General features: G+C 50.7%; 1 protein-coding gene across 5 annotated transcripts in view; it reads right to left on the bottom strand.

Moving 5' to 3' along the window:
- Window positions 1–13,270, bottom strand: part of ARHGAP22 (Rho GTPase activating protein 22) — a 216,395-nt gene that overhangs the window by 54,183 nt on the left and 148,942 nt on the right. The window contains exon 1 of one of the 5 annotated variants that reach the window (XM_010383722.2): window positions 1,020–1,225. The exons of the other annotated variants lie outside the window; for them this stretch is intronic. Within the exon in view, the coding sequence (XP_010382024.1) occupies window positions 1,020–1,071 (52 nt within the window). The 5' untranslated portion in view covers window positions 1,072–1,225. Of the gene's footprint in view, window positions 1–1,019; window positions 1,226–13,270 lie in introns of those variants that run through there. 5 annotated transcript variants of the gene reach the window in all.

Here is a 13,270-nt window from a genome sequence, read left to right as displayed (position 1 = left end):
GTGTCTAGATGCAGCCGTCTAGAACAGTGTGATCCTACAGAGATATAATGTGAGCTACACGTGCAACTTCGAATGTTTTAGCAGCTACACTAAAAAAGTAAAAAGGAACAGCTGTATTTATCTTTTATATATATATATATAAATTACTTTCTTTTTATTTTCGAGATGGAGTTTCACTCTTTTTGCCCCAACTGGAGTGTAGTGGCACAATCTTGGCTCACTGCAACCTCCGCTTCCCAGGTTCAAGTGATTCTCCTGTCTCAGCCTCCCGAGTAGCTGGGATTATGGGTACCCACCACCACACCCAGCTAAATTTTGTATTTTTAGTAGAGATGGGGTTTCATCATGTTGACCAGGCTGGTCTCAAACTCCTGACCTCAGGTGATCCACGCACCTTAACTCCCAAAGTGCTGGGATTACAGGCCACCGCACTCAGCCAAAAATAAATGACTTTCAATGGCAAAAACAGCAATTACTTTTGCACCAACCTAATATTTTGTTTATTCCAATATATCTACAATAGTAGCATTCATTTCAACATGTCAGTTAAAATTATTGAGATATTATACATATATTTGTACAAAGTCTTAAAAATCTTTAAGGCACTGACACATATTTAGCACTAACAGCACATCTCAATTTGGACTAGCCACATTTCATGTGCTTAGCAGCCACATGTGGCTGGTGGCTACAGTGAGGGAGAGTGTGGACTGGGGCTGGCGGTGTATGTTGCCTTTGGTGGGCCATTATTTTGCCAAGCACACTCTCAGGCATCCTGAGACCTGCCTGTGTGTGTGGTGTCAGTCCTGGGCAATGAGCCAGCTGGAGGCTCCTGCACAGGATCCCCAGTGTACCAGGCTGAACCTCCCTGCTGTCCTCCCAGTCTTCATTCATGTCTTTCAGTTCTCTTTACCTGGTTGCGGCCACCAAACACCACTTCCCTTTCAAGGGTTAATCGCCCTCCCCAGTCTCCTAGCCTGGTCCTCGCAGCCTCCCAGTGACTCCAGCTATCCACTTACCCCTGGGCAGACGCCCACTCCTCTTCAGATGCCTGATGGGCCAGAAGGGCATGGTGTGGAGCAGCGGGGCCTGCAGTGGGAGGAACAGTGGCCAGATGCACCTGTTGGGGTGCAGAAAACCACCAGGTGCACGAGGCACTTCTCCACTGCAGGACTGTGGCCACTCGACTGCCTGTGCACTCTGCCTGTGGGCACCAGGCTGAGGCCTTTTGTCACTCCTGGGGAACTTCTGCATTTATCAGTGCCTGAAGGCTGGGACTGTCTGGGGCGGGGCAAGGAGGACCTGCGGGGATTCCCACCAGTGGAAGGTCGGTGTGGTTGTTCTGCATCCACATCTGTGCCTGCCGCCCCGTGCGCTTGTCCTGCTGTGTTCTTGACTCCCTGGGGGTGAGGGGAGTCCTATTTATCTGGCATGTGGGAACCCCAGCTCAGTGCCACCAGCTTTATGCCTCAGGGTTCTCCTCTCCAGGTGGACCCACTTACCAGGTAGTGAATGCATGGGAGAAGCCTGATATAAGTGCTTAGTTGCCACATGGTCTTGAGCTACTTAATCTTTCTGTTTCCATTTTCTCATCAGCAAAACAAGGCCAATAACTAAACCCACCTCCTGGGACTGTGGTGAAGATGAAATGAGACCAAGAAGCCAGGGGCTGGGCACCTCACCTGCACGTGGTACTTGGTAAGCGCCCCCGTACCCTCTAAGGTAGGCACGTGGTCTGTGTCAAAGACAGATAAGCTGACACTCCGCGAGCTTTCAGTGGCCCAGGGCCATCACGCTGGGAAATGGTACAGCCAGGATTTGAATTCAGCTGTTGTGGATTCTGTGCGCCAAGTCAGCTGCCACCCTTATGGTGTCTCCCTTGCGTCTGGGACAAAGGGAGCAGGAAGCAGCTCCCTCACTCAGCCTGGTCTCCTCTCCTCCAGCAATATTCACTCCTCCCCGGATGTGGTGTCAGGAGCCCATACTCAGGCAGTCCTGGAGGGCAGAGGCAGGCAATGGGTACCAAACTCTGCTCAGCAAGTACAGAGCAAGGGGCTGTGCCTGTGCCGAAGCCACCTGTTCATCTGCCCATCTCCCCAGTTTCTCCATCCATCTGTCCACCTGTTCATCTGCCCATCTATCCATCTGCTCAGTCATCTACCCATCCATCCATCCATCCATCCATCCATCCATCCATCCATCCATCCATCTACCCATCTATCCACCTCTCCAACAAGAAGCAACCTCTTAAGGGCAAATCACAACTGCTGGAAACCCTTCAGAGGGCCTACTGTTCTTGGAATAAAACCTAACTCTGATGTGGGCCTCCAGGTCCCTCAGACCACCTCTCCTCCCCCTGGCCCATGTCCTGCTGTCAGCCACTCCAGCACCCTCTCTCCCTCAAATTCACCTTCTTCCCACCAGAAACTTTGCATTCTCTCGGGTGCTCCAAATGCCCTCCCACCTCCTTGCATGGCTGACTCCCTCTTATTTTCCAGCCTCAGCTCAAATGTACATTACAGAATCCTTCCCTGGGTGACAGCCTTTGTCAAGGAGCTGCCCCCTCCCACCTAATTAGTCTTACATGGCTTTCTCTATAGGACTTATCCTGATTGGAAAGCAGCTTGTTTGTCTGCATACATGTTTACTGCCTGTCTCTGTGAAAGGAATGTATGACTTATGAAGGAATGTATGACTGTTCTTCCTGGTGTCCCAGGGACTAGTCTAGTGTCTGGAAAAGGGTTGGGGTTCAGTGAATGGCAGCAGTCACTGTAGAGGATGTGGGGGGCTCTGGGAGGTAACAGGCAATCTCTCTTAAAATATCCAGCTTTGATTGGGTGTTCACCATATTGCTGGGCACCATCCTAACAGCTTTGGATGTTTTATCTCGACGTCCTCACAACCACCTGATATGGTGTTACAATGATGATACCCAACTGACAGATGAGAACACAGAGGCTACAGAAGGTTGAATAATTCGTCCAAGGTCACATGACTAGTAAGGTGTATCTTCCCAACTGCCCCTGGTCACCCAAGGGAAATTAGTTGCCAACTGGTGTCCTAAAGCACTGGCCCCTCACAGCCCACTCTTAATAGCTGAGGATCTGAATGCCCCAGGCAGTCTGGCTGCAGAGTGGGTGTTCCTGGCTTCATCCCTTGGTAGGCAGCCTCCGCAATGGCCCCCAGTGGACCTGCCTCCTGGTAGTCAGACTCTTGTGTAATTACTCCTCATGAAGGTGGGCTGGACCTAGTAACTTGCTTTTAATGAACAGAATGTGGCAAAAATTGACAGGATGTCACTTCTGAGATTAGGTCACAAAGAGACAGTGGCTTCCGTCTCACATTCTCTCCCTTGTTCTCTGGCTTGCTGGCTGTGATGAGGCAGGCTGCCCTGCTGGGAGCTGCCTGAGGCAGGAGGCCCATATGGTGAGAAACAGAGAAGTCTCTAGCAACAGCCAGCAAGGGACCGTGGTGGTCTGTCCAGCAGCCCTCAAGGGACTGTCCCTTACAAATAGCTGTGTGATTCAGCTTGAAGTGGATCTCCCGTCAGTCAAGCCTTCAGATGAGGCCACAGTTGCAGCTAACACCAGGATGAGCCTTTGAGAGCCCCTAAGCTACAGGATGCAGGCAAGTCACACCCAGATTCCCAACCCACAGAGCTGTGAGATAATAAATGTTTCTGTTTTAAACCACTAGGTTTGGGGGGTAATCTATGATGCAGCAAAGGTGATGTATGCAATTCCCATTTTGTCAAAACACAGCCTGAAGCACAACCGTCCTCCTTGTGGTCTGCTGCCTTCAGAGGCCTGGACAGTGGGTCTCTGGTGGCATGAGGATATACAATCCTCACATCTCTTCCTGTACCGATAATGATGGGGACGGTAAGAACATTAAAGAACAACAGCAGCCTACTATGCACCAGCCGTGTGCCACATACATGCAATCACATAGACTATGGCATTTTATCCTCTCCATAGCTTGTGAGATAGGTGTCATGATTCTCATTTTACAGATAAAGAAACTGAGGTCAGAGAGATGGACTTTGTTGCTCATAGTCACATAGGTAAGAACTGGAAGGGCAAGAATTCCCAGCCCAGAGCTGCTGCCTCCAGGGCTGCCTGTTCTGGCTGCTCTCTTCACCTTAGCTGCTGGGACCTCCTTCTCTAGGGTCTTACCTAATCCTTGTCTCCAGGTGCCTGCTGAACAATCGCCTAGTGCCTGCCAGAGTATCTGCAGGAAGGCAGCCGGTCACACTAGATAAGGAAGTCTGTACTGCTGTGTGCCGGTTGCTACTTGATGGAGTCCCCCTCCTAGTTCAGTGCAGTAATGGAGTGGGGCTGCATCCTGCCCTAAGGAGTTCACAAACCTGGTTGTGGAGGTGCTGTGTAGTACACCCCTGGGGATTGGAGGGTAGGAACCAAGGTGCCCCATCTGCCACTGGACTGTGAGCTATTCACACTCAGCTTTCTCAGGTCCTTAGAATGAACTGGGTGCACCGGATTCCTTGGGGCTCTGTGCAGGGGGGCCCAGGGCCCACTGCTCCATCCCCCAGGACAGCACCGCAGTGGGCCCTGGGCACTGACTCTCCCAACTGCCCATGGCTGGTCAGGAGAAACTGCATGCTGCTGACCTCCTAGGGGGTTGACACCTCCCACCTGCCCTTGGGGGGTGATCATGGGACCTGGACAATCTGCTACCTATACATACAGGGCTAGGGCCTCCCACGGAAAAATTATCAGAACGGCAAGACGTGCTTGCTCAGCTGCAAAAGCAAAGCCCACTCCTGAAGGAGAGCAGGATCCTGACCTTGTCTCCTCAGGGTAGGCCTTGGGCCACAGCTTTGTCTCCTTGGCATGGGTGAAAAGTAGGTGGGGTTCTCCAAGGCAGCTGGGCTTTCTGCTGCCAGCCTCCCTGTCAGCACCGTTCAGCCAGGGATAGGAGGAGGCCGACGACTCACTTCTGTTTCCAGAAAGTATTTTTATTGCCATAAATGCAGAGAGAAAAGGAGACGCAGAAGGCAGAGGGGAAGGAGGGAACAGGATGTTGAAGAGGGAGTGCTGGTGGACAGCAGATGCTGTGTAAGGGGTCAGCTGTCTGAGGCCTCACAATGTGTTGCAGTACAAGCTGAGCAAGCCGGGGAGGAAGGAGCCCCTCCAGGAAAACAGGTCTGGAAAGAAGAGGCAGGGCACTACTGGGGACACAGGAACAAAGCCAAGGAAACCTGGGGTCTCGCCATCCACCTGCCTCTCCTGCCAGGTCCCCCTTGGCCACAATACCTCAGTCCCAGGTGCAGCTCCTGCCACTCACAGCAACTGCAAGGCCCAGGGGCTCAATAAACGGACCCCTCCCACTGTGCTCCATCCCCCAGGGCAGCACTGCAGTGGGCCCTGGGCCCTGACTCTGTTGTTGTCTGTCATGGGATAAGAGAAGGTGGCCATCCTGGGATCCTCCCAGTGGAGCTGAAGAGATGAAGGGCAGAATATCAGGAGGTGAGGCGACAGGCTGAGAGCAGCAGAAACTTCAGGTTTCCATGGTTCCTCTAGGGCTCCACCTCTATCTATCCCTTAGAGTTGCTGTGTGTGCACTCCAGAAAAAGAGGATGCAGCGCCTAGGGCCAGTCCCCACCTTTCATAAGGCTCCCTGCAGGTAACATCTACGTCGGCCTGTCATCACGAGCCCACACTGCTCTATTTTCTGAGAAGGAAGATGGGATCCTGTGGTGAAAGGAGAAAGCTGGCCCGAGCAGGACAGGGCCCAGAAAAGTCCCCCATTACCCAGCCTCCCACCCCTGCAGGGACCACACCAGCCACACTGCATAGCTGCACCGGGGCACCTAGAAACCTGGTGAATCCCTCTCCTCCTTGGGATGCGCTGGCGAACAATGAAGGCCCCTGAACAAAAATGCACTGGGCACCTGTTGGTTCTCAGAGCCTCCAGGTGCTCCACATCATGGCCCTTCTGGCCCCTTGCCCAAGCCAGGATCAGTGAAGTCCCCCACATGTAGAGGAAGCCACCCCAACACCCCCCACCAGTTCCAGCACAAGGATTTAGAGCCCTCTGCATCCCCAAGCAGTGGCCCCGCTGCAGCCTCCCTCGACTTGGCCCCCTGCCCTATCCTTTTTGGAGTTCTCATACCTGCTCTGCACGCAATAGCACGTCTTGATGCGCTAGAGCCAAAAGTGCAATTCTAGCTGGCCTAAGAAGGGCAGCAGCCACAGAGTCCATACTCAACATTTCAGAACCCAAAATGCCCAAACAAGCAGGCAATGACAAAAGCCAATCCAATACCAGAAGCAACATCATGACCAAAGCAGGGGAATGGGACACCAGGATACACAAAGGTGATGGAATGACGGGCAGCCATTGAGAGAGGTGCATACCTATCACTCATTAAAGAAGATCTGGAAGGAAATGAAAAACAGATCTATTTCACAGGCTACCCTAAGACTAGAGATGCAGCCACTGAGGCCCAAGGGGAACTTCTTGGAGGGACATCTGAGAAAGGCTCCCTTCTGTCTAAGAAGGACTCCACCAAGAGACCCCCTCTCCATGGGAGGGGCATGTCCTGCCTGTTGGTCACTTGGTGGTCATCTTGCAGCCACTCTGGCCAGCGAGCAGAGCCAATAGACCAAGGGGGGTGAAGGGGCAGGGGGAGGCCATGTCCTTGTTGACGTTGCTGAGGCCCTGAGTCACTACCGCAGGAGCCGCCTACCTCTCCCTCTGGGTTTCTTGGTCTGTAAGAATAACATAGCTCCTTTGATTTTGGCAGGTTACATGGGCTTGCCTGTTTCCTGCAGCTGGAAGCAGGATGGTACAGACAGCGTGAGAACCACAGGCCGCCCACGTAGCTGCACCACCTCCTCCCCAAGCTGCCAGGCATGGGCAGGCCTCCCTGGCTTGCTGGTGCACACTGGCGGCCTGCAGCCCAGCAGTCTAAGGGGAAATTGGAAAAGACACTTGACAAACGGAACATCCATTTTGATAAATATTCTTCGTTAAATGAGAACAGGTGGATCTTCACCTGAATATACTCAAAGCCAACACTGCATTCAGTGGAGAGACAATGGCAGCATTCCCATCAAAGCCAGGAAAAATACAGGCACGTCCACTGAAGCCCCTGGCATAGAGCATCTCCCTGGAAGGGTTCACCAACCAGACAAGAGAAAGAATGGAAAGCTATGAAAGCTGGAGAAGAGGGTGAGCTGTTATTACACCTCCTGTTAAATTATTTTTCAGGGTACTTGTTTATATGTGTGGAAGTTCTAAGTCAATGAACTGAAAACCCATCATAATCAATAAAAGAATGCAGCAAATTAGCTGGGTGCAAAATTAATATATAAAAAGAAGAATCTATTTGTAAATTAGGAGAAACAGAAATGCATGCTATGTATATAAGTAGGAAAATAGGGATGCCAGCAGCATAACAGAGATGCCAATTCTCTCTACCTTGGTCTATTAATTTAACACAATATGAATAGTATTTCTTTTTAAATGAGGTAAGTTGATTCTTAAGGTTCATAAGCAAAAATAGCAAGTGCACTTTTGAAAGAAAGCATAGTGAACTCCGACCAGCCCAACCAATTATTAAAAGACAGTACAGAGGCTGGGCATGGTGGCTCACACCTGTAATCCTAATACTTTAAGAGGCCAAAGTTGGAAGATTGTTTGAGGCCAGGAGTTCCAGACCAGTCTGGGCAACATAGCAAGACCCCACCTCTATAGAAAATAATAATAAAAACATTAGCCAAGTGTGGTGGCGCACACCTATAATCCCAGCTATGCAGGAGGCTGAGGTAGGAGAGTAATGAGCTCAGCAGAGCAGGAAGCTGAAATGAGCTGTGAGCTGAACTCCAAACTGGGCGACAAAGCAAGACTCTATCTCAAAACAAAACAAAAACAACAACAAAAACCTGAGTAGAGTTACTCAGTAATTAAAACAGCACAGCACTGGGTGGCATGACCAGAGAAAGACTCACACACATATGGGAGTTTGGAATGTTTAAGGAACTCTTTCAAAGGGGTGAGGACAGGATGGATTCTCTAATACATGGGATAGTATATCCCATAGTATTTCCTCACATGGGAGAGCCATATGAGGAAAAATCAAGTTGAATCCTTATGTCACACCTTACAACCAAATAAAAATACACAATAGATTAAAGATTAAGGCCAGGAGCGGTGGTTCACACCTGTAATCCCAGCAGTTTGGGAGGCCGAGGCGGGTGGATCACCTGAGGCCAGGAGTTTGAGACCAGCCTGGCTAACATGGTGAAAAAACCCTGTCTCTACTAAAAATACAAAAATTAGCTGGGCATAGCGGACCGCCCCTGCAGTCCCAGCTACTCGGGAGGCTGAGGCAGGAGAATTCCTTGAACTCAGGAGGTGCAGGTTGCAGTGAGCCAAGACTGCGCCACTGCACTCCATCCTGGGTAACACAGTGAGACTCCATCTCAAAGAAAAAAAAAAGATTTAAAGATGAAAAATGAAACTATAAAAGTGCCAGGCTCAACCATGGGAGAAATTTTGTATAAAATTTTGGAGAAGGCCTTTCTAAGTATGACTCAAAACAGAAGACCACAAAAGAAAATGTAACTACATAAAAGTTAAAAATAGTTGCATGGCAAAGAAAAGAAAGTGAAAAGACAAATAGCAGAAGGAGAGGGGCCAACTACATATCCATAAAATGGGATGTTTTGCAGGTCTTAAAAAATGAGGGCATACTTTATACCCAGATTTGCTTGAATATGTACAAAGTATCTCTGGACAGAGAAAGAGAACAGTAGCGTTTTTGGTGACTGGAAGGCAGGGATACAAGGAGACTGGCTTTTGCCTTCTCATATTTGTACTATTTGTTACTTATTTTAAAAAAACAAATGAAAATGAGATTTAATATAAAGTGACAGGTGAAATAAGCCTTCTCACACCACGTGTTCCAGGTGTGTGGGTGAGGCCGGTGCAGGGCCCCTGCAGCCTCCCCTTGGGAGGTGCTCTCAGCTGGTTTACCCGCATCTCAAGGGAGGGATTGCAGCTGAAGGCACCCACCTGATGGGGATGGTGAGGAAAGTGGGCAGACCTTCGAGCTGTTGCTAGAAGTAGATTTTGATTTTGACAATCTCTTTGGAAGAATAATTTGAGATCTATCAAAATTTTAAATGACCCAGCAATCTATTCCTAGAAATTTACTCTTCAGATATATTTGTACATGTGCATAAAAAGGTAGTAAAAATAACCGGGAACAACTTAACCCTTCATCAAATAAATAATGTATTGATTAAATTATGTGCATCAAAAAAAAAAAAAAAAAGAAAAGAAGGTGGTGAAACTGTGTGAAGTGATACAGGACGCTCCATTACTATGTGGAAAAAATAAATGGATGATACATACTCAGAGGTGCACAGATCTGCATGCCTATTTCTGGAAGGAGGAGCTGGATACTGGGCCCCAGGCTGGCTCCCAGAAGAGAAGGGAGGGGCTCAGGAGCAGGGGAGGAGCAGCTTCCTCTCAGGAGAGGCTCTGAAGTGCTGGCATGTGGATTCTCATAGGCACAGATGACTGTCCTGAGTGAAGACTTGTGCTTATTTTCATTGTTGAGAGAGGCAGGAGCTCGTGTTTGGTGCTGGAGAAGTTAAGCCAGCCCTGTGTCTTAAGTACTTTTAATTTAGGAAAATGCCCCAAATGTCCTCCAAATGGTTTCAGCTCCAAGTTCCCCTTTTGCTAGCTTATAACCATAGCAGAGTTTCATTTCTTAAAACCAGCCTCTCCCTGAGAATCTTCCTTTGTGATTCTGGGGATGCTGGGGCTTTTAGGGGATCTGGGTGTGACCTTGCCCTGGGCAGTACCCCATGGGAGAAGGAGGCCTGTGATTTTTCTCCCAGGGACAATTGCAGAAGTGGAAGAGTGTGGGAACAGCTGGGGAATGCCCAGGCCCTGCCAATGGGTGGCCTCTGCAGTGCAGTCAGAACTTTCCCTTCTCTAGTGAGAATCTTACATCATGGCCTGACTCTGTTGTCTTCAGGACACATCTCAGTTTGCTGCTTCCCACTGGGCTCCCGCGTGATGAGCAGAGAGCACCTTTCCAGCCCCAGTCAACTCTCTCCATCTCACCGGACACTCCAGGTGCCCTGCCCACTTGTGTATTGCCAGGAAGCACCACATTCTTCATGCCTCCAGGTCTTTGCACATGCTGGTGCCTTTCTCACCTGGCCACCTGGCAAACTCCTACTCATTCATCAAGACCCAGCTCAAATATACCTACTTCTCCCTCACCTCTCCCAACTGTTGCCCCCTCACCCACTCCCAAATTTCCATATCCCATTGTTCCTCCCATAAATATTTATTGATAGTCTACCATGTGCCAGACACTGTGCCATATACTGGGGACACAGCAGTGACAAAAGCAAGAGTCTCTGCCTCTCAGAGAGTGTGGCCTGGTAGTGGAGACAGGCGTCAGCCAACATCATCAACAAACTCGAAGCAGCCAATGCTAGGAAGGATCCTGGGGACCTACTGGGGTCAGGGATGAGGCCATAAATTCAGAACAGCATCCTCTCAGCTACCTTCACCCACAGCTCGGGCTCGCCTGGCTCTGGGGCTGACTGGATGAGGCCCCCTTGTCCCCTGACCTTGGAGAAGCCAGGACTCGGCCAGCCCTCAGCAGTAAGAATGCATGGCTGAGACTGGGAAACACCAATGAACGTGGTGCCGGTGCTGACATCAAAATATTTGGAGGGAGAAGAAAATAAGTTAAAACAGTAGCATGTTAAATGGAATATGTTAACTGTCAGATGAAGACCATGTTCCGAAATATTCAAGAGAGGGGTTGTGGGGACAAACGGGTGGCCTGGTGGTTAGACTGAAAAAAAAATGTAACTGATGCTGAGTGACCTGGAGGGAATAACGGATGGTCAACTCATTATTCTAAGGAACGAAAAGGGAACTAACATTTATGAGGCACCTACTCAGTGCCAGCTTCCAGTGTCAGCCTGTCCAGTGACTCTGTGGAGGGGAGGGGTATTTATTTCTACATTGGTACAAACGATGTCAGTCTCAGAGATTAACGAGGCCCCACACCTGCTGCTGCTGCCGTCACTGGCACCACCACCCTGCTAACACCACATACATGCCTTGCGAAGCTCCTCTCCCAGCAACTCTAGAAAGTACAGGCCATTATCATGCTGTCCTTCCCTATTATCTCACGGTGCCGGGAGAAGCCCAGGCCACTGGGTCAACCTCCCAAGCCCAGGAGGCTGGTCAGTGATGGAACTGCAATGTGCATCGATGTCCCCTCCTTAACCCAAGTCCTGCTGGACACCCACCTGCAGTGCCCCTTCTGGGCCTCTTGGGGTATGAGTGGTGCCTGCACCTCCCCTAACTCCTGCTGGAGTGCTCTGCTGTGAGTGGACACATCAACATTGGCTAAATGAGTAACTCTGAGCAATGTGGCCAATTAAGGGAGCAGATATGAACTCCGGCTGGCCTGTGCCTTTCTCTGCTTTGGGTTGCTATTGAGAATGTTTTCCCCCAACTAACAGCGTGTCTTCACCTGGGTTCCCTAAAATCAAAGCCTGAGGAAAAGGTTATTGTTCAGGAAGCTATCCCAGGGAGAAGTGCGGGATGGGGAAGGAGAGATGGGAAGGAGGGAGAGCCCCACAGGGAAGCTGGATAAGCTGCCTGCTGCCCTGGGGGCCTGGGGACTCCATCTTGCCTCATGAAATGTGTGTCAGGACTGCCAGTCCTGGGACAAAAAGGGGAGGAGGGATCCCCTGGCTCTAGTCATCCACTGGCCAAGGGTGATCCCTGGAGTCTTAGCTCCTCCCTCTCCAGAGGGCTGGACCCATGCAGGAAACCTGAAGGGCAGGGAGACTGATTCTTCCAGTGAGACCACAGGAACTTCCCAAGACTCTGGTGTGTGCAAGACGCTGTGCTTGACATACGGGATGGGCTGGAGGGGGTGTGTGGGTGAACAAGGGAGACAAGGTCCCCACTTTCCTAGAGAATCAGCCAAAGGACAGGGAGCCAACCAAGGTGGCAGGGAGAGCTCAGATGGATAGGACAACAGAGATGGGGTGGGTCAGGACAGGCCACTCTGGGGAGGGGATCCTCTGGCTAAGAACTCAGGAACAGCAGGGGCTGGCTTTCTTACACAGATCTGGTCTGGGCACAAAAGGATGAACAGGGGAGGCGGTTGGCAGATGAGCAGGAGAATTGCAAAGGCCCCGAGGTAGGAAAAGTCCTGAGCTCTTCTGTGGGGCTCCATGGGCTGAGGAGGGCAGGAGGAGGTCAGGAGCTTAGACAGGAGGTTCTGGCAGGTGTCCAGGGGAGGGAAGCAGAGGCTGGGACCACACTGGCTGGGATGCAGGTGGTAACAGGCACCCAGGCTCAGTGCCTGTCTGGATCTGAGACTCACCAGAACTTGCTCATAAGTTGGGGGTAAGCTGAGAGAGGGGATGGGAAGAGTCCTGGTAGTGATGAATTGAGAGGAAATTTGAGAGCATGGGGTTCAAGCACCTGGGTGTGAGTGGAGCCTAGACAGGCAGAGGGCCCCAAGCAAGCGATGGGGAGAGGGGGTGACCCAAGTCCCACCACACCCTGCTTCCTCTGTCTCTAGAAACTGTACATTTTATTTTATTATTACTATTATTTTTAAAGACAAAGTCTTGCTCTATTGCCCAGGCTGGCATGCAGTGGCACAATGTTGGCTCACTGCAACCTCCGCCTCCTGGATTCAAGCGATTCTCCTGCCTCAGCCTCCTGAGTAGCTGGGATTCCAGGTGCCTGCCCCCACGCCCAGCTAATTTTTGTATTTTTTAGTAAAGATGAGGTTTCACCATGTTGGCCAGGCTGGTCTCAAACTCCTGACTTCAGGTGATCTGCCCGCCTTGGGAAACTGTACATTTTAGACTAAATATAATAAATAAATGAAAATCAGTCTGTAACTGCAAGGTATCAAACAAAATATGCTGGTGGCATCGTCCCATTCTCATCCCACTCCCCTAATCCATCCCAACCATGAGACCACGCCCAGCAGCTCCAAAAGCACAGATGCAGGAGCCCCGTGTGCGCCTGACCCTGGTCTCCTGGCTGTCGGCCACTGAGCCCCATCCCCAATTCTGCATCACAAAACCTCCCAGAGCCAGGCTGGAGGTGGCTCTAGAACTCCTCCTTGTGGTTGGGGCAGGACCTGGCTGGCCATTCCCAGTTCCTTCCTGGAAACCTAGGGTGGGTGGATGGTGGATGGGGATCCCCTGGGAGGATTTTTGCCTCCCCAGAG

This window comes from Rhinopithecus roxellana, chromosome 11 (genome assembly GCF_007565055.1).
Source record: "Rhinopithecus roxellana isolate Shanxi Qingling chromosome 11, ASM756505v1, whole genome shotgun sequence".
Lineage (NCBI taxonomy): Eukaryota > Metazoa > Chordata > Mammalia > Primates > Cercopithecidae > Rhinopithecus > Rhinopithecus roxellana.
Note: the sequence above shows the minus strand (reverse complement) of the source record. Positions and strands in the feature narration are given on the sequence as shown.